The sequence below is a fragment of the Culex pipiens genome, chromosome 3 (assembly GCF_016801865.2).
Source record: "Culex pipiens pallens isolate TS chromosome 3, TS_CPP_V2, whole genome shotgun sequence".
NCBI classification, from domain to species: domain Eukaryota; kingdom Metazoa; phylum Arthropoda; class Insecta; order Diptera; family Culicidae; genus Culex; species Culex pipiens.
Genome location: NC_068939.1, coordinates 139,396,448 through 139,415,718, shown reverse-complemented (window position 1 = coordinate 139,415,718; position 19,271 = coordinate 139,396,448). Strand labels below are relative to the sequence as shown.

At 37.7% G+C, this 19,271-nt stretch overlaps 2 protein-coding genes across 2 annotated transcripts; both read left to right on the top strand.

Moving 5' to 3' along the window:
* The first annotated feature begins 3,488 nt into the window (after nt 1-3,488).
* LOC120421237 (cytochrome P450 4C1-like) lies at nt 3,489-5,305 on the top strand. The gene is made up of 5 exons (XM_039584436.2): nt 3,489-3,890; nt 3,954-4,206; nt 4,263-4,389; nt 4,448-4,618; nt 4,680-5,305. Exons 1-5 carry the CDS (start codon nt 3,536-3,538, stop codon nt 5,265-5,267), a joined length of 1,494 nt encoding a protein of 497 aa, XP_039440370.1. The 5' UTR covers nt 3,489-3,535; the 3' UTR covers nt 5,268-5,305.
* An 11,774-nt stretch (nt 5,306-17,079) lies between these two features.
* Nucleotides 17,080-18,794, top strand: LOC120421239 (cytochrome P450 4C1-like). The gene is made up of 4 exons (XM_039584438.1): nt 17,080-17,419; nt 17,482-17,743; nt 17,798-18,089; nt 18,143-18,794. The coding sequence occupies exons 1-4, from the start codon at nt 17,080-17,082 to the stop codon at nt 18,722-18,724; spliced, it is 1,476 nt and encodes a 491-aa protein (XP_039440372.1). The 3' UTR covers nt 18,725-18,794.
* The last annotated feature ends 477 nt before the right edge of the window (nt 18,795-19,271 follow it).

The window sequence follows — 19,271 nt, the reverse complement described above, 5'->3', positions numbered from 1 at the left end:
TAGTTTGTCCATCTAATTTTCCATACAAATTTGGCAGCTGTCCATCTGTATTGATCCTTGCACTGTAACTTGGATTTTGCCCGCAATTTTCTCTCGCACTTTTGACAACAAGAATTCGAAAAACTAGGCAAACAGTTGTTGTTTGTTTACACTGCCAGTCGCAGTTTCCACCAAACTAGTCATTCGCACTTTAAAAGTGCGATTGGCAGCTGAAAAACAAGCGAGCACTTTGGTCATTTTTTTAGAAAATTTAGATTTTCCCAAGGCAGTTTGGCAAAACGCGATAGTGCGGTCGATAGCAATAATTTAGTGCGAAGTCCAAGTTAGTGGGTCGATTTGGTGTCTTCGGCAAAGTTGTACAGGGTACACGGTAAAAAATGGTGATTTTTTATTTAACTTTTTGTCACTAAAACTTGATTTGCAACAAACACTGTTTTTTTATTTTTTGATATGTTAGAGGACATGAAATGCCAACTTTTCAGAAATTTCCAGGTTGTGCAAAAAATCTTTCAGCGAGCTATGAATTTTTGAATCAATACTGATATTTTAAAAAAATTGAAATGTTTTCTTGAACATTGTTGATACGACCCTTAGTTACTGAGATATTGCAATGCAAAGGTTTAAAAACACGAAAATTGATGTTTTCTAAGTCTCACCCAAACAACCCACCGTTTTAAGTGTCGATATCTCAGCAACTTATGGTCCGATTTACAATGTTAAAATATGAAACATTCGTGAAATTTTCCGATCTTTTCGAAAAAAATATTTTCAAAATTTTTAAAACAAGACATTTATTTTAAAAGTGCGTAATATTGAATGTTTGGCCCTTTTGAAATGTTAGTCTGGACTTGATTTTTTTAAAATATTGTTTTCGAAAAGATCGGAAAATTTCACAAATATTTCATACTTTAACATTGAAAATCGGACCATTAGTTGCTGAGATATCGACATTAGAAAATGATGGATTTTTTGGGTGAGACTTAGAAAACATCAATTTTCCTGTTTTTAAACCTTTTCAAGAAAACAAAATAAAGAGAATTTTCTCAGCTTTAGAGGTGGGCAAAACCGCTCTTTTTTAGGAGCCGCTCATTTTCGTTCGCTCTTAAAAAAGAGCCGCTCTTTGAACCGGCTCTTTCGCTCTTTTTTCAAAATTTAAATGAATACGTTTTTTTCAAGAATCGTGTGATTTTATAAGTTATTTCACATTGGACTTTTATAAATTTGGCCATACCAAATATTTTTTGAAGTTTATGTCCCTCAACTCTGGCCAAAGTCGCAAAAAAGATAATAGCAAGACATTTTAATGAAAAAAGAGTTTAAAAATGCATTTTGCACATCCCCATTAGTTTCATTAGTTTTCAAAATATCGAAGTATTGATGAACTTTTTTTAAACCGAAATGCTTTTTAATTTGTTTTCAGTGGATAAGATTTCTATTTTCATTAAAATTTGAACGTTTTTTACTTTAATGAACTATCAGTTGCACACTGAAAAGTTTATTTAATTTTGTTTAGAAAATCGTATACTTTTGGGATTAATTTTTATAAGCATTGACATTTTTGAAATTGCATTTTCAATTCTCAAAAACAAATTTAATGTTACATTTTTCGGAAATACAATAAATTATATTTATAACAAAAATCATGCCATATTGAAACGGTTCTTTCACAAAACCGGAGTTTAAAAAAGAACCGCGGTTCTTTTTTTGTGAGCCACGGTTCGTTCGCTCTTTTCAGTGAACCGGCTCTTTGAGCGGTTCGCTCTTTTTTTGCCCATCTCTACTCAGCTTTTCAAGAATATTTTTTTCAAAGGTGGGCAAACATGTGCACTTATTTTAAAAATTGTTTTTCATGCGACTATTTTCAAAAAAGTTACCTGAAAATGGATGGAATGGAAAATGAGTGGAGTGTTTTTTTTTTTTGCAAATCAAGTTTTAGTGACCATAAGTTAAATAAAAAAAAACCCCAATTTTTTTTACCTTGTTTCATATTTTCCAGTGTGGTCCGTATTCATACCTACAACTTTGCCGAAGACACCAAATCGATCAAAAAATTCCTTCAAAAGATACAGATTTTTGAATTTTCATACATCATTTTTGTATGGACAGCTGCCAAATTTGTATGGAAAATTATATGGACAAACTAATGATGCAAAATGGCTTCTTTGGGCATACCGAAGGCACCAAAAAAGTTTCAGTCGGTTTAAAATATAAAAAAAATAAAATTGAAGAAAAAAGACCGATTTCGTAGAGAATTACTCAGAAGTCTTATTAGCTGGAAATAATCAAAACCGCATTTTTCTGTATTGACAATCATATTTAGGATGTTTTGGCTCTTTTGAAAATATTTTGAATTTTCATGAAGTTCCTGAATGCAAAAACTTTTTTGAGTCAAAAAATGTCTGTACATATTTCGAAATTTTCAAAACTGATCACTGCAAAGCCACTGGACAGGTAAATAATGCATTTTAAAACACTTGTTTCATTTAAATTTTAAAATCATGGCTCGTAGTTTCATTTATTATATATTTCTAAATTTTATTAGAAAAATCACCTTGACCGCGAGCAATAATTTTTTTTTTAAACAGGCAAAAATATTTCTCTTCCAATTGTTTTTTTTTCTCTTAAAAAAACTATTAAAAACTATTATTCCTTGAAAACCTTTAAAAATACCTGAATCGTTACTGCCACTAATCGGCTGCTTCAAGGGCATGTTGTTGCGCCTTAACGGTGAAACCATCATCGTTCGTATCACGCTGAGGCAGTGTCCTTGTTACGTAAAACCTATACTTTCGACCAAAATGCGCATTTCGTTTCAGTAGACTCCTAATAGAAGGGTAAACTTTAGCTTTTGAAAAGTTTAATGTAATTTTTATTTCAGCTTAAAAAAGTTTTAGAAAATTTTACTCCTCCTTAAATCGTTCACACAACTAGCCAAATTATACAATGTATCGAAAAACACTATTCCAATCAAGGTCCATTAATAGAACCCGTTTTTATCCTCCGTTCGACCAATTCCCGCGATTTTCCTGGCCACGGTCGGAAATATCCCGCCCCTGATAAAATCAAATTAAAAGTTAGTCCTGGCTTGTGGTAACCGAAAAGTGGTTCCCCCGACATAGCAGCACCACCCGGAGGAGGGGGTCGAAGTGGGCTGGATGCCATTACGGTGAGGGGACAAAGGTAGGAAAATTGGATTTGCTGCTAAATTACGGGGTTTAATGTCTAGGACGCTGCTCGTAATGGGGTGGGAGGTGGCGTTTTCTTGCGAATTTTCCAACTGGAACGCTAGGTAATTCAATGAGTTTTGACTGAAACAACTTCAGGAGTTGCCTGCGCTAATGGATTGCTTGGCAAATTCATCAACGGTAAAACGCTGTTAGTACTTTGGAGTGTTTTGAAAACACTCTAGTGTACATGCTGAACGTTCTCACATTTGATAGAAATGTTGCCAAAATACTTGATATCGTCTTAGTACGTGCTACTTAAGCTTGCTGTTTACGCAAAAATTGCTTCAGTTGCCGGGTCGTGACTCAAGATGTTCGTTCTACTGGTGGTGCTCGCAGTGTTGTTACTGCTCCTGTTCTTGGACTACGCGAACAAGGTGCGCTTCAGCTGGATCACCAACAACCTTCCGACGGTCCCGAAATGCTACCCGTTGATCGGCAATGTGCTCATGTTCACCGGCAAGTCCAAGGTGGACCGGTTCGAGCTGTTCAACCGGGCGTTCCGCGCCAAGAACCGACTCCAGCTGGCCTGGGCCGGCCCGAGTCCGTTCGTCATGGTGCTGCATCCGGATCTGATCTCGAAGGTGCTGTGTGACCCGAACTGCTGCGATCGACCCGTGTTCTACCGATTTCTGAAGCTGAAGCTGGGCATCTTCTCCGCGGAGTGTTTGTGATGCTTGGTTTGTAGTGCGTGTAACGCGTAGTAACGTTCTGTTTCCGCTGTTGCAGACGATTTCTGGAAGCCCGCCCGCAAGATGCTGAACCCGACGTTCAACGTGAAAACCCTGAACGACTTTGTTCCACTGTTTGAAAAGTGCGCCCAGATGATGGTTGATCGGTTAAAGAGTTGTCCCAAGGGGGTTGCGCTGGATATTGCGGAGTACACGCGGCGATGTGCGCTGGAGATGGTCCTGGCGACTACCCTGGGTGCGAGTGTACTCGTTCGGGACGAGAATGAAAAGTTCCTGGAGTGTTTGAGAATGTGAGGTCAGGTGAGGGGAGTGTTGATGATGTGTTCTGAAGCAAATTTTCTTGCAGATTGTTCGTCATCGTTGGAAAGCGAATGTTCAACGGACTGCTCTTCTCGGATCTTATCTACAGCTTTACCCAGGATTACGCCGATGAGGAACGTGCTCGAAAGTTTGTCACGGAATTCTCCTTGAAAGTATGCTCCCTAATTCTTTGACCATATGACCAACTAACCTATATCAATTTGTTTCAAGATCATCAAAGAGCGTCAAGAGGTGCTCAAGGGAACCTCACCCGAGGTGGAGTCCGAGGAAGGCATCCGTACGTCGAGAATCTTCATCGATCAGCTGCTCACCATGGCGGACAGCGACGGCCAGCTTAGCGACGAGAATATCTGCGAGCAGATCCTCACGATCATCATAGCGGTTCGTAGTTCCTCACAATCCCAAATCCTCAAACCTTCAACCCAACCTTATCATTACACAGGGCAGTGACACGTCCGGGTTCACCGTCGCCTACACCTGCCTCTTCCTGGCCATGTTCCCCCACCACCAGGATCGTCTCATGGAGGAAATCGACACGTTCCATCCACCAGGCGGCCCCGCCATCACCCCAGACACCCTCAAAGACCTTCCCTTCATGGACCAATTCCTGAAGGAAAGCATGCGAATCGCTCCGATGGGACCGCTCGTGGGTCGTCAGAACACCGCCGACATCGAGCTGGACGGCCACCGAATCCCCAAAGGAACGTCGCTCTCGCTCAACTTCTTCGAGCTGCACCGCCGGCAGGACATCTGGGGACCGAACGCGCACCAGTTTGATCCGGAGAACTTTGCGCCGGAACGGACCGAGGGACGGCACCCGTTTGCATTTGTGCCGTTCAGTTCCGGCTATCGGAACTGTATCGGCTGGAAGTACGCCATGATCAACACCAAGGTGATGCTGATTCACATTTTGCGGAACTTTAGGCTCAAGACGGAGCTGCGGTTCGAGGAGCTGAGGTTCGCTTCGAGCGTGACGCTGGACATGCTGCACAAGCACATGGTGGTGCTGGAGCCAAGGAGTAGAGTGTGAGGGTTGGGCAAGGGTTGAAATTTAAAATAAAATAATGAAAAAAACATCTTTTTGTTCTCACGCATGTTTTTTGAAACATTGAAAAATGTCATAGAAAGGCTGAAGGTTTTTGTTTGCAAAGTATAAAATACGACTAAAAATCAAATACAAAGCATATTGTGCTTGGTAAAGAAAAGTCAAAGTACCGTTGACCAGTAGCATTGATAGGATTTCATTTTTTTTTTTTTTTGAAATGTAACATAACGTGACATTTTTGAACTTATTTCAGTGAACGTTTCAGTTTCGTCAATGTATGATGGATTCGTGCTCCCTGAACAGGTCACCCAATAAAAAAAAAGTTGAGGTTAGGTAAATAAAAAGTTCCAGGTTTTGCTAAGAAAACCAATTTTGTAGGGAGCAATTCAAGCTCAAATTAGGAACTTTTCTGATACTTTTGTACCCGACCCTCTCCGATTTCAATGAAACTTATTAGACATGTTATCCTAGGCCTATATAAGCCATTTTTGTGTATATAGAGCCAATTGTAATCGAAAATGACATTTGAGAAGGATGTAAGTAATTTAAATATGTTTGTATTTTGTAATTTAAATATTACTGTAACTCAAAGCCGTTGCATCGTATCAAAAAGTGGTCAAAGACAAACTTGTAGGAAATTGGACGGGAGTTCTGAAAAAATACATTAAAAGAAAAATACACGCCACTTCCACGAGATTTTTCAATTTTTAAGTTTAAAAGTTAAATTTGAAGGTGATGTCACGATTTTTTTCATTCAAAATTTTTGTGGAAATAGCCTAAGATGTGTCAAAAAGACTCACGAAAAATGCAGGATGATATGTCTCTCCTAAAAAAATACAAAAATCATTTTCTTAAACTTTTTTTATGAAAAGTGGTCTAAAAGTCTACATTTTAAAAAACCGATTGTGGGAATCGATTCCCCAGACAATTTTACAAAAAAAGTATTTCGTGTCATTGGTTCACCCATACAAGTCTCCATACAATTTTGGCAGCTGTCCATACAAAACTGATACGTAAATATTCAAACAGCTGTAACTTTTGATCGAATTTTCTGATCAATTTGGTATCTTCGGCAAAGTTGTAGGTATTGTTAAGGACTGTTGAGAAAAAAATAGGTACGCGGAAAAAATAATTGAAGATTTTTTACTAACCTTTTTTTCCACAAAAACTCAATTTCCCAAAATACGTATATTTTATTTTCGAGATTTTTTGATATGTTTTAGGGGACAAAAACCGTCAACTTTTGAGTCAAAGAGAAGTATGGTCATAAAATCTTCCGCCGAGTTATGACATTTAAAAAAATAGTGAGTTTTGGAAAAAATCTTAATTTCATAAAAAAATTGGACTTATTTTTTTTATGTAAAACAAGCCTTACCAGACAAACTTCGTTCTGCCCCTTTTTTTCGTTTGTTGACGTTATTTGATTTTTTGCTTATTCTGTCTCCTGTGATCAAAATATGATTTTACGTAACTTTCTTGATACAATTTGCCGATGCTCCGGAATCGGTTCCAGAGTGGCCAAAGTGTCAATTAGTTAGCGTAAGAACCTTCCTTGGGCTTATACGAACCCAATGCAACTAAGAGCACCTCGATCCGACGATCCGTGTTGAATTGATTCGCGTTCGAACAAAACCGTCCAAATTTTTTATATATATAGATTGAATTTGTAATCGAAAAGAACTTTACAGATTTTTTGATAAAGGGCTCCGTTTTCAAGATATAGCCACCGAATGTTTGATTTTAGAAAAATATTCGCCGTTTTTCGATTTTTAAAAATAGTGACCATGAATGACCATTCCTAAAAATATTGTTTTGAAAAGTTCAAAAAATTTGCTATAAAATTGTCTAAGAGACATTGATGATTGGACCTCTGGTTGCTGAGATACAGCGGCTTAAAGAAAAAGAAACACGAAAATTGAAGTTGTCTAAGTCTCTCCCAAACAACCCACCATTTTCTAATGTCGATATCTCAGCAACTAATAAGTCGATGTTCAATGTTTAAACATGAAACATTCGTGAAATTTTTCGATCTCTTCGAAAAAAATACTGTTAAAAAAATTTGAATCAAGACTAACATTTTAAAAGGGCCAAACATGCAATATTACTCCCTTTTGAAATGTTAGTCTTGTTTCACAAAAAATCAAAATATTGTTTTCAAAAAGATCGGAAAATTTCACGATTGTTTCATGTCTAAACATTGAAAATCAGACCATTAGTTGCTAAATATCGACATTAGAAAATGGTGGGTTGTTTGGGTGAGACTTAGAAAACATCAATTTTCCTGTTTCTTTTCCTTTAGGCCGCTGTATCTCAGCAACCAGAGGTCCAATCTTCAATGTCTCTTAGACAATTTCATAGCAAATTTGCTGAACTTTAAAAAGAATATTTTAGAAATGGTCACTCATGGTCACTATTTTTAAAAATCGAAATACTGTGAATATTTCGCTAAAATCAAACTTTCGGTGACTATATCTTGAAAACGGAGCCCTTTCTCAAAAAATCTGTAAAGTTCTTTTCGATTACAAATTTTACATTAAAAATTTGGTCAAAACTTTGTTGTATTAAATTTTAGATTTTTTCTAAAAATCACATTTTTTCCAAAATTCATAACCCGGCGGCAGATTTTTTGACCATACATCTCTATGGCTCAAAAGTGGCGGGTTTTTGTCCCCTAAAACATATCAAAAAATCTCTAAAATCAAAAAATACATAATAAATTTTGGGGAATTGAGTTTTTGCGGAAAAAAAGTTAATAAAAAAATCGGCAGCTAATTTTTTCCGTGCACCTTCTTTTTCTCAACAGTCCTCAACAATACCTACAACTTTTCCCGAGACACCAAATTGATCAGAAAATTCAGAAAAGTTACAGCTTTTTGAATATTTATGTACCAGTTTTGTATGGACAGCTGCCAAAATTGTATGGAGACTTGTATGGGTGAACCAATGACACAAAATAGCTTCTTTGATCATAAAGAAGGCCCCCACAAAGTTTGAGCCTAATCAAAAAATACAAATAAAATCCATTTCCGGTTTTCCGGTTGCTCATAATTCATAATTTTTACAATTTTAATAAGAAACTTGTTCATAAATCTTGTCTATAAATCGACAGAAACTTTTAAAATCTGTTTCAATAACACTTAAGAACGAGTCTACGAACAGGGCATACCACTTTGTATGGGACGTCGTTCGGACCTCACCAATCTACCTGAAATTTTCAGGGGTTGTTTGTACATATAAAACTAGCATCTAGCCAAAATATGAGCACTTTAGGTCTACGGGAAGTGGGGCAAATCGGGACACTAATTTTGAAGGCTCAAAAACGCTGTAACTTAGGCAAAATTCAATTTAATTTCAAAATTCAAAATGCATCTGAAAGGGCTTTAAAAAAGCAACAAAATGCAGGGTAGAGCATCCCAATTGGTTAAATTTAAAGGGAGTTATTGGCATTTTAGTGAAAAAATAGCATAATTTTCAACCTCAAATAAAAAATCTTCCATCCAGATATCAACTCGGTTCGACCTGCAGCTTGAAGGGGACATTTGGGACTACCAACTGAGGCTGAGAACCAGCCCAAGTAACAATCTTAGTTTTGATATAGTTTCAAAGAGAATCTGAAGAGTTCTCAAGTAAATTTCAACGAAATGCCATTTAGTCCTACATGCTGAGTTAAAAACGAGTTAAATCAACATTAAAACCAAAATGGACCATTTTAGGAGGTTGTCCAGAGTATTATTGAGGAGCATCGTGAGACATAAATGTTTTATTGTGTGTTTTATAAAAACTCTATAGATCTCTTGAAAGCATGAATAAAACTGATTGGCTTGGAAAAAGGTTTTCTTGTAGTCTGTGCGCATTCTTGGATGCTAGATTAGAACATAAAGCATTTATATTTTTGTATTTGTAGGAAACCGAAAAGCCTGCGTGGCAGACAAAATAGTTTGCTAATTTTCTTGATTAAAAGCAATTCTTCCTACATGCAAACACAGAAGGCTGATGGCAGATAATAATTATTTGATGTCAAATTATTATTGTTACTAATATAAATGTGTTGAGTTTCAATATATAATGAACCATGATAGTTATGCCAACATAATTTCATCGATCAATTTTCAAAGATAGCTCGAAAAACTAATATGCGCACTTTCGATTCACTAAAAAAAGTTAAGATTTTTTTCAAAAAATCAATGTTTTAGCATATTGTTGCTCCCAAATTCAATATGGCTGTGCATTTCGGCTGCTCGCACCTTTCAGCAACATGGCGAAGTTCATGAAATATAAATGTTCTTGTTCAAATCTATTTCAAATCTATTCCTTCTTGAACAAGAGTGGCTCAAAACTTGCCAAGACTTTATAGAGTTTTATAACGGCTATAATCAGATCCAAAATGTTTTATTATGGCTTTCATCAAGATCAAATCGCACAAGGCGAGGACGCAGCGCATGCGTGTTTTCTCAGCTGCAAAAAGATCGCCATCGGTGGTGGACAACTTTAATTTGGAAATAACCGAATAAAAAAACATACGCTTGCATTTCAAAGGTATTTATTTGTTCGAATAACACATCCGCCGAAGCTACATCCACCGTCGCGTTGCCGTCCAGTGGCGTCCACCTAGTCAATGTAGGTTATACACGGAATCCGCACGCGGGTCTCTTTGAACAGATCTCAGACACGAGCCGCTCTTAGGCCGCCAATCATTTCAATACATTCCGATCAGTTCATGCTAAGGAATGGAACCTGCGCCTGGATGGCCACCGCCTTCGCCAACACACTCAGGTGAACCCAGAGGTAGAGCACTTTTAGGAACTTTTGCCCCAGCCGATCCGGCCTTCAATTCGACAAATTCCATCATCTCCTGCTTCGTCTCATGAAGACAAGCGACGTCCTTGGAGAAAACACTCTGACCTTCATCCACTGGATCTACCGGCGTAAACTTGACCCGCCCTATCTGCGTGAAACTGTCCATACTGATCGGTTACCGGATGCCCTTCATCCGAGTCAACAGCGCAATTATCACTCCCGTTTGCTCAACTCAATCAAACAGCACCAACCAATTGCAAATGACAGCGCGTAGCAATACACAGAATAAAAGCTTGGTGGCTTTATACAAGAAAACGTTACTTAATCCACCTTTAGGTGGTTGGTGCCTTCCTCATATTCATAAAGTCAATACATTCAGTAAAAATAGCAACATTCCCCCTTAACATGTTTAACAAATCAACTTTATTACTCATTTCTTTTGATATGGTTCGCAGACCATCAATATTTCTGGCTCATCGGCAAGGTCTGATAAAAAATACCTATCCAACGATAGTTCGCATGGAAGATTCAGACAATATTTTTATCACAATATCTGAAATCAAACCTCTAAAAAGTGTATAAATAACACTTAAGTGCCAATAACTTTTAATAGGGTTGTCAGATCCTTGATGTCTTAGGCTCATTTGAAAGGTCTTTCGATTATCTAACTAACGATGGGTCGCATGATAGACCCGAACATCATTTTTACTGAAATATCTGAGATCCGGCCTCCAAAAAGTGTATAAATAACACTTAAGTGCCAATAACTTTTGATAGGATTGTCAGATCCTTGATGTTTTAGGCTCATTTGAAAGGTCTTTCGATTATCTAACTAACGATGGGTCGCATGATGGACCCGGACATCATTTTCATTGAAATATCTGAGATCCGGCCTCCAAAAAGTGTATAAATAACACTTAAGTGCTAATAACTTTTAATAGGGTTGTCAGATCCTTGATGTTTCAGGCTCATTTGAAAGGTATTTCGATTATCTAACTAACGATGGGTCGCATGAAAGACCCGGACATCATTTTTACTGAAATATCTGAGATCCGACTCCAAAAAGTGTATAAATAACACTTAAGTGCCAATAACTTTTGATAGGATTGTCAGATCCTTGATGTTTTAGGCTCATTTGAAAGGTCTTTCGATTATCTAACTAACGATGGGTCGCATGATGGACCCGGACATCATTTTTACTGAAATATCTGAGATCCGGCCTCCAAAAAGTGTATAAATAACACTTAAGTGTCAATAACTTTTGATAGGATTGTCAGATCCTTGATGTTTTAGGCTCATTTGAAAGGTCTTTCGATTATCTAACTAACGATGGGTCGCATGATGGACCCGGACATCATTGTCATTGAAATATCTGAGATCCGGCCTCCAAAAAGTGTATAAATAACACTTAAGTGCTAATAACTTTTGATAGGATTGTCAGATCCTTGATGTTTTAGGCTCATTGGAAAGGTCTTTTTAATACCTTTCTGAAAATGTATAACATGACAGGGTTTCTTACAAAAACCACCCTTTTTACAATCTTCCGGACATACGCCAAAATCGTTTTTTTAGCATAACTTTTGAAGTACTTTACTAAACTTCATAATTTTCAATAGGGACTTATGGGACCCCAAGACGAATCGAATGAGACCAAAACGGTCCAAATCGGTTAAGCCAGTGCTGAGATAATCGAGTGCATATTTTTTGGTGCACAGACCCACATCCCTACACACACACACACACACAGACATTTGCTCAGAATTTGATTCTGAGTCGATAGGTATACGTGAAGGTGGGTCTACGAGGTCAAATTAAGAAGTTCATTTTTCGAGTGATTTTATAGCCTTTCCTCAGTAAGGTGAGGAAGGCAAAACTTGTAGAATTCAAAGTTATATCAATTTCTATTTGTAAACCATAAGCACTTTGTACAGTTCTGATCAAGCCTTAAAAGTTTTCAATAAAAAGTCTGCGAGAAAAGCCACACAAAACAAAATCTGTGAAACGCCTTGTTAAGTTGTTATAAATTGCGAAAAAAAACATAACATAAAAATAATATTAAGCAACAACTGCACTGGCGCCATTTCTGAAATACACAAATAGTTCCCAATAATACATTCTTTAAAAAACGGTAATTAAATAATCTTTTCGCAAAAAAAAATACAACCAAAACCAACAATTTATTCTTTTTATTATTCTTTGCACACTTTTGAAAACTTTGTATTAAGAGATCACTTGTAGCTGCACTTAAAAGCTGGATCAAAGTAATTTATCTCCTTGCACTGTGTTTCTCGTTCTACAACTGAATAAGTTGAGGTGACAGTTCAAAACCAAAAAGATTGGTCAAATTCCTTATTAAGACGCAAAAGATTTATTGCAGACTTCGTCAAGATATTCAAGCTGCGCCATATATTCTTCAGGAAATCTCGAAGTGTAACTTAAAAACTGAATTAAAACTTCTAAGTAGAATTCCTAATCAAGTCTTGAAGAAACCTTGAAAATATGTTGAAGGTTATGCGAGATGAAAACCTGTTTGCTTTGATAAAAGTTTTTATAAAACAATCTTGCATTTAATAAAACTTTTTTAAAACCATATAAGAATATAAAGCATTTCAATTGCTACTTGGGAGTGCTGTTAAACGTTTATATTAACGACGTTTAACTTAACGGAATCGTTAAAAGTTAACATAAACGTGAACGCGAACGGAGCCTACGTTGATCTTAACTTTAACGCGAACGGAGCACGTTAATTAACGTCGTTAATTAACGCGTTGATTAACGCGTTAATCTTTGTGAGGCTCCGACTTTGAGGGTCTGTATCTCCCAAACGGTAACATCTAGCGGTTTACTTCCAGTTGCATTTTACGGGCATTAACTGTGACTATGATTTCCCGGTGAGGTAATTTGTTCAAAGTGGCCACCGGTTCCGGCAACCCGGAACATCCGTCAAGCATGTTTTTTAAAGTTTTTTCGTTCAATCGTCATTTGAGCCAATGTTATGAGACGTTTTTTGTAGTACATAGGTATACTGACTATATTGGGTCAGTTCAGGGTATCTGTGGCCACTCCGGAACCAATTCCATGGTACCACGCAAATGGTTCCGACGATTGTGATATTCAAAAGTCGACCTGTGGCTTATCAAACTTCGTATAATTAAAATCATTAATCATCCTTTATCATGCTGTGCCCTTTGACCCGTCGGACCACTCCGGAACCGGTTACCGGTGGCCTCGGAGGAAGTGTACTGAGTATAGAAAAAGTCCTTTCATGTGACATATCAAACTTCATGGAACTGAAAATTATAACCAACGAAGGCCAAACTGACTTATGTTAATAAAAATTTATATTAGCTATACACTGGTTTGGTTGGCTTGTTTTAAAATCATCGACAGAACATTCAGAAGTGGTTCCATAACGCAATCTGGGAGGCCTTGAACTAAAAATTAGGCAAATTTGACAATTGACGTAATAAACAGCAACTACTGGCTCTCTGATCGGGTTTCCATGGTAACCGGCGAGAGTGTCAAACCTGTACAATTCAGCTGGTTAATTGGCCTACTTGGATAAGGTGCAATGGGACTTCAACTGCGTACCATCTTGTAGCCTACTAATTGCAAGCGCACTGGAGTTTAAAGACGGGTCAACCGGAACCAATACAAAAGTGCATCGGAAATATTTCCCGAATAATATAAAAAATCTTCATACTGAATCATAAGGCACCGACATGCATCTAAGTGATCATAACTTTCAATTTCATGAAGTTTGATATGTCACATGAAAGGACTTTTTCTATACTCAGTACACTTCCTCCGAGGCCACCGGTAACCGGTTCCGGAGTGGTCCGATCGGGTCAAAGGGCACAGCATGATAATGGATGATTAATGATTTTAATTTTACGAAGTTTGATAAGCAACAGGTCGACTTTTGAATATCACAATCGTCGGAACCATTTGCGTGGTACCATGGAATCGGTTCCGGAGTGGCCACAGATACCCTGAACTGACCCAATATAGGCAGTATACCTATGTACTACAAACAACGTCTCATAACATTGGCTCAAATGACGATTGAACGACAAAAACTTTAAAAACATGCTTGACGGATGTTCCGGGTTGCCGGAACCGGTGGCCACTTTGAACAAATTACCTCACCGGGAACTCATAGTCACAGTTAATGCCCGTAAAATGCAACTGGAAGTAAACCGCTAGATGTTACCGTTTGGGAGATACAGGCCCTCAAAGTCGGAGCCTCACAAAGATTAACGCGTTAATCAACGCGTTAATTAACGACGTTAATTAACGTGCTCCGTTCGCGTTAAAGTTAAGATCAACGTAGGCTCCGTTCACGTTCACGTTAATTTTAACGATTAACGGACGCGTTAACGTTAATTAACGTTGAACAGCACTGCTGAGAACGTTTTGGGTAAGGCATTTTAGCATAATAATAATATACACTTTTTTTTTTGTGATTTTTTGGTTGTAAATTTTTGCTCGGGGGACTCTTTAGATCCCATTTTCTGGTGTTAATGTTATCATATTCGTGTTTCTGAGACAATTTCACTATAGAAACATGCATAAAAATGTTTATTTTCATACATTTCAACTCTTTAAAAAATTAAAGTTGAAAAAAATTAAGAAGCTGCTTTTCTTATGGTGTCATCTAGTATCCTTGGAAACGAGCTTGATTTTCAATCAATGTGATTCAAAGATTTTTTTTTAACTTTAATTTTTTAATAACCCCTGAAATTTTCAGGCGAGATGGGTATGCTTTGCTCGTGGACTCGCTCTTAAAACTTGTAACTTACAAACGAATCTAAACAGTTTTATTGCTGAATTGTCTAAAGGATGTGATTCTGATTTCCAATCTGAAAAAAAACATGACATTACATTAACAGTCTGGACCCGATGCCTAATTTTCTGTTACAATCTTTTTGGATTTGATATAAACTGTAACGAGAATTGCAGGCACCGGGTCCAGACTTTTAAAATAATGCTATTTATAAATGTTTTCAAAATTTGAGTTGCCCTACTTTCAAAACTTTTAAAAATTGTAGAAATACTTTAAATACTTCTCTACCCAGCTCAGTATGATTCCAAATGATTCGGTTTGTATTGTATACGTAGATTTCATAATGTAAAAAAATCAAACTATCAATTTTACCCCAGTTAGGGTACTTCATAAAGTAGTTTTCAACAAATTTCTACTTTTGAATTAATTTTGAACAATTTGTTATATGTTTTATTAGCAGCTAATCAGTTTAGTTCAACTAACATTGAAACGCTGATGAAAAAAATACAAAAATCGTTGAAAGTTAAAACCAAAAGTGTCTCATTGATGACTACCCTACCCTATGTTGCTTTTATTAAATTCATCCTTGTTCTAACGGATCTGGTACGTTTCACCGAATGTCGTTTCGCCGACGGTCATTTCGCCGAATGTCGTTTCGCCGAATGGTACGTTTCGCCGAAAGTCATTTCGCCGAATGGACGTTTCGCCGAATTGAATAAAAATTAACTTTTTTGTACAATTTATGCTATTTGTTCGCTGCAGTGCCATCTTGTAATTCACTCATGCAAACTTGAGAAGGAGTGGCAAGATAATAATATAATAATTTAAAAAGTAAAGAACGTCTCTTGTTTCAAAGAATGCAAAAACTCACAGAAATAATACAAATAATTTGCCTAAAAAAATAAGAATGCAAAAACTATCAGAAATTTTTCTAAATGTTATGCTAAAAATCAAAAAAACTGCTCATGTTTGAAAGATTGCAAAACCTCACAAAAATTATAGAAATAATATGCTTAAAAACAAAATATCCATAAACTCACCGAAACAATTGAAAAATATGCCAAAAATATAGAACGCAAAAACTAACAGCAATTTTGCAAAATGTTGTGCTGAAAACCAAAAGAACTGCTCATGTTTGAAAGAATGCAAAAACTCCCAAAAATTATACAAAAAAATTGCTTGAAAAACAAAGAATGCAAAAAACAAACAGATATAATCTAAATAATAAGCAGCCAATTAAAAGAACTGCTCATGTTTGAAAGAATGCAAAAACTCACAGAAATAATAAATACAAAGAATGCAAAAACTAACAAAAAATTTCCAAAATGTTATGCCAAAAATCAAAAGAACTGCTCATGTTTGAAAGAATGCAAAAACTCACAGAAATAATAAATACAAAGAATGCAAAAACTAACAAAAAAATTCCAAAATGTTATGCCAAAAATTAAAAGAACTGCTCATGTTTGAAAGAATGCAAAAACTCACAAAAATTATACAAATAATTTGCTTAAAAAACAAAGAATGCAAAAACAAACAGAAATAATCAAAATTATATGCAGAAAATTAAAAGAACTGCTCATGGTTAACAGAACGCAAAAACTCACAGAAATAATTCAAATGATATATTAAAACAAGAATGCAAAAAACTAACAGAAATTAATGTAAAAACTCACAGAAATGATTTAAAATTGTTTGCTGTAATTAAATAACTGCTTATATTTGAAAGAATGCAAAAACTCGCACAATTTTTTTCAACTAGATTATTTTTTAAGCGATTGTTTATGCATGTTATAATGTATAAACTTATAAAAATAACATACTAAGAAACAAAAGTTATTTTTTTTAAAAGATTGCAAAATCACCTTTTAGGGACATTATACTTTTTCAAAATATTTTAATACAATTTATGTCCATTTTATATATTTATTTTACGAATATTTGACAATTCGGCGAAACGTCCCATTCGGCGAAACGTCCCATGCAGCGAAACGACATTCGGCGAAATGACCTTCGGCGAAATGACCGTCGGCGAAACGACATTCGGCGAAATGTCCCGCACCCGTTCTAACTCACACTTCTTCATTAGTTTTTTGTACAGTATTAGTCAGATATACAGGGTAGACTCAACACTATGTTCTACGCCAAATGAATGAACCTCGCGATAACTCGAATAAGTTTTTACCGCTCAACTAAGCTCAGCCAGTACCCTTCAGGATGTTGCTGCTGCTCGTGCTCGCGATCACCGCGCTGCTAGCGTTGCTGGACTACGTGAAGAAACTTCACCGCTTTCCGTCCATTCCGACCGCCCGGCCGAATCACCCCGTCATTGGGAACGCACTTTTGTTCCGCGGAACGGATCTGCAGCAAAAGTTCGAGCGGTTCAACCGGGTGTTCAGGGTGGACCGGCTCGTCAAGGGTTGGCTTGGTCCGATGATGTACGTAGGAGTAGCCCATCCGGACCTTGTCCAGCGGGTGCTCACCGACCCGAACTGCTTGCAGAAGCCGTTTTACTACGAATTTTTTTCCATGAGAAATGGACTGCTGACGGCTAAATGTTAGAAGGGTTGTGAAGAGTTGTTTGTTTGGGTTTGATATAGTGATTGCACGATGTTTCAGATGATGTGTGGAAGCCAAGTCGGAAGGTGCTGAACAGGACGTTCAATACCAGGTTCCTGAACGACTCGATTCCGGCTTTTCAGAAGTGCTCGCAGGTGATGGTGGATAGGATGAAGTGCTGTCCGGAGAGTATTCCGGTAGATGTGCTACCGTACACAATGCAGTGCACGTTGGAGATGATCTGCGCCACATCAATGGGACTAGATGTGCTTGAAAAGGCTGACAACAAGCAGTTTGTGGAGAGCATGGAAGTGTACTGTGTGTGAAGTTCTTGCAGATGGTAGTTTTGCTAAAGTTTTTATTTCTGTAATCACAGATTTCTAAGAAAAGTTGCAACTCGAATCTTTCATCCATTGAGCTACATCGATGTAATCTATCGGTGGACGGAGAACTACACGCAGCTGGAACGAGCTCGTCACTTTTGCTTCGATTACGCCAAGCAGACCATTGACAAGCGGCGAGCAGCTCTTGAGAACCAGTCAATCTCGACAAAGGAAGATCACGAGTTTAGACGCAAAATTATTATCGATCAAGTGCTTGAGATGGAAGGCGATGAAGAGTTGAACGATCAAAACTTGCGTGATCAGATTATGACGTTTGTAGCAGCTGTAAGTAACAACTCGATGATGTCAGCAACCTTTTAACCCTCTTCCGATTTCAGGGCAGTGACACCGTTGGACATGGAGTAGCCCACGCCTGTCTGTTCCTCGCAATCTTTCCCAACCTTCAAGAGAAACTCGCAACGGAGATTGTGACCGTTCTGCCATCGGAAGAAGTAGACATAACTCCGGAAACCCTTAAAAATCTCACCTTCTTGGACAAGTTTTTCAAGGAAACCATGCGCGTAGCTCCACCGGCTCCGATGATTGCTCGGAGCAACATGGAGGAGATCGAGCTGGATGGAGTTCGTTTACCACCGGATACGATTTTCATAATGAACTTCTACGAGCTTCACCGCCGAGCGGACATTTGGGGACCGCACGCGGACCGGTTTGATCCGGAGAACTTCTCGGAGGAGCGATCCCAGGGACGGCACCCGTTCGCATATCTGCCTTTCAGTGGTGGATCCCGGAACTGTATCGGGCTGCGGTACGCCATGATCAACGCCAAGATCATGCTGATCTACATCGTACGGAACTTCCGGCTGAGGACGCACCTCCGATTTGAGGATGTGAAGTTTCTCATGGGAATTACGCTTCATCTGGCGTTCAAGCATTCGATTGTGCTGGAACGCAGGAATTAGTGCACGTGTGCTTAATTTTTTTTTGTGACCAGGTGGGAAATAAAGGTTTCAGTTATAGTAGTAAGAATGATATGAGGGATTTTTGTTTGATTCTGTCACGTACATGCTAGATGGCGAACGAATTCCTTATCCAATATGAGCTTGTATGGAAGCCATTAGACGAAAACTAGTCTAGATAAGTAACGTGGAAACAATGTCAAGCTGGCATCGCTATTAACTACCTCAGTTAGGTGGTTCCCTCGTAAATCTTGATATTTATGGGTGCCAAGGGGATTCAGACCTTCAGGAAAGCTAAAATAACTGTGACATAAATGTTTACCTAACAACAAGTTCTTGACGTTCCACGCTATTACATCACAGAATTAAGAAGCCAAGTTTATTTCAAGATTATTCTTCCATTAGGGCTGACCATTTGGATGTCGAAGTGGCCACGTCGATGAGATAAGCAGCACGTAGGAAAAGGATAATCTTACCGTCATTCTCACGTTATCACTTAGGTGAAGTAGCCGTTGCTGGAAAATTGGCTAGCCATCTTTATAAGAAGCTT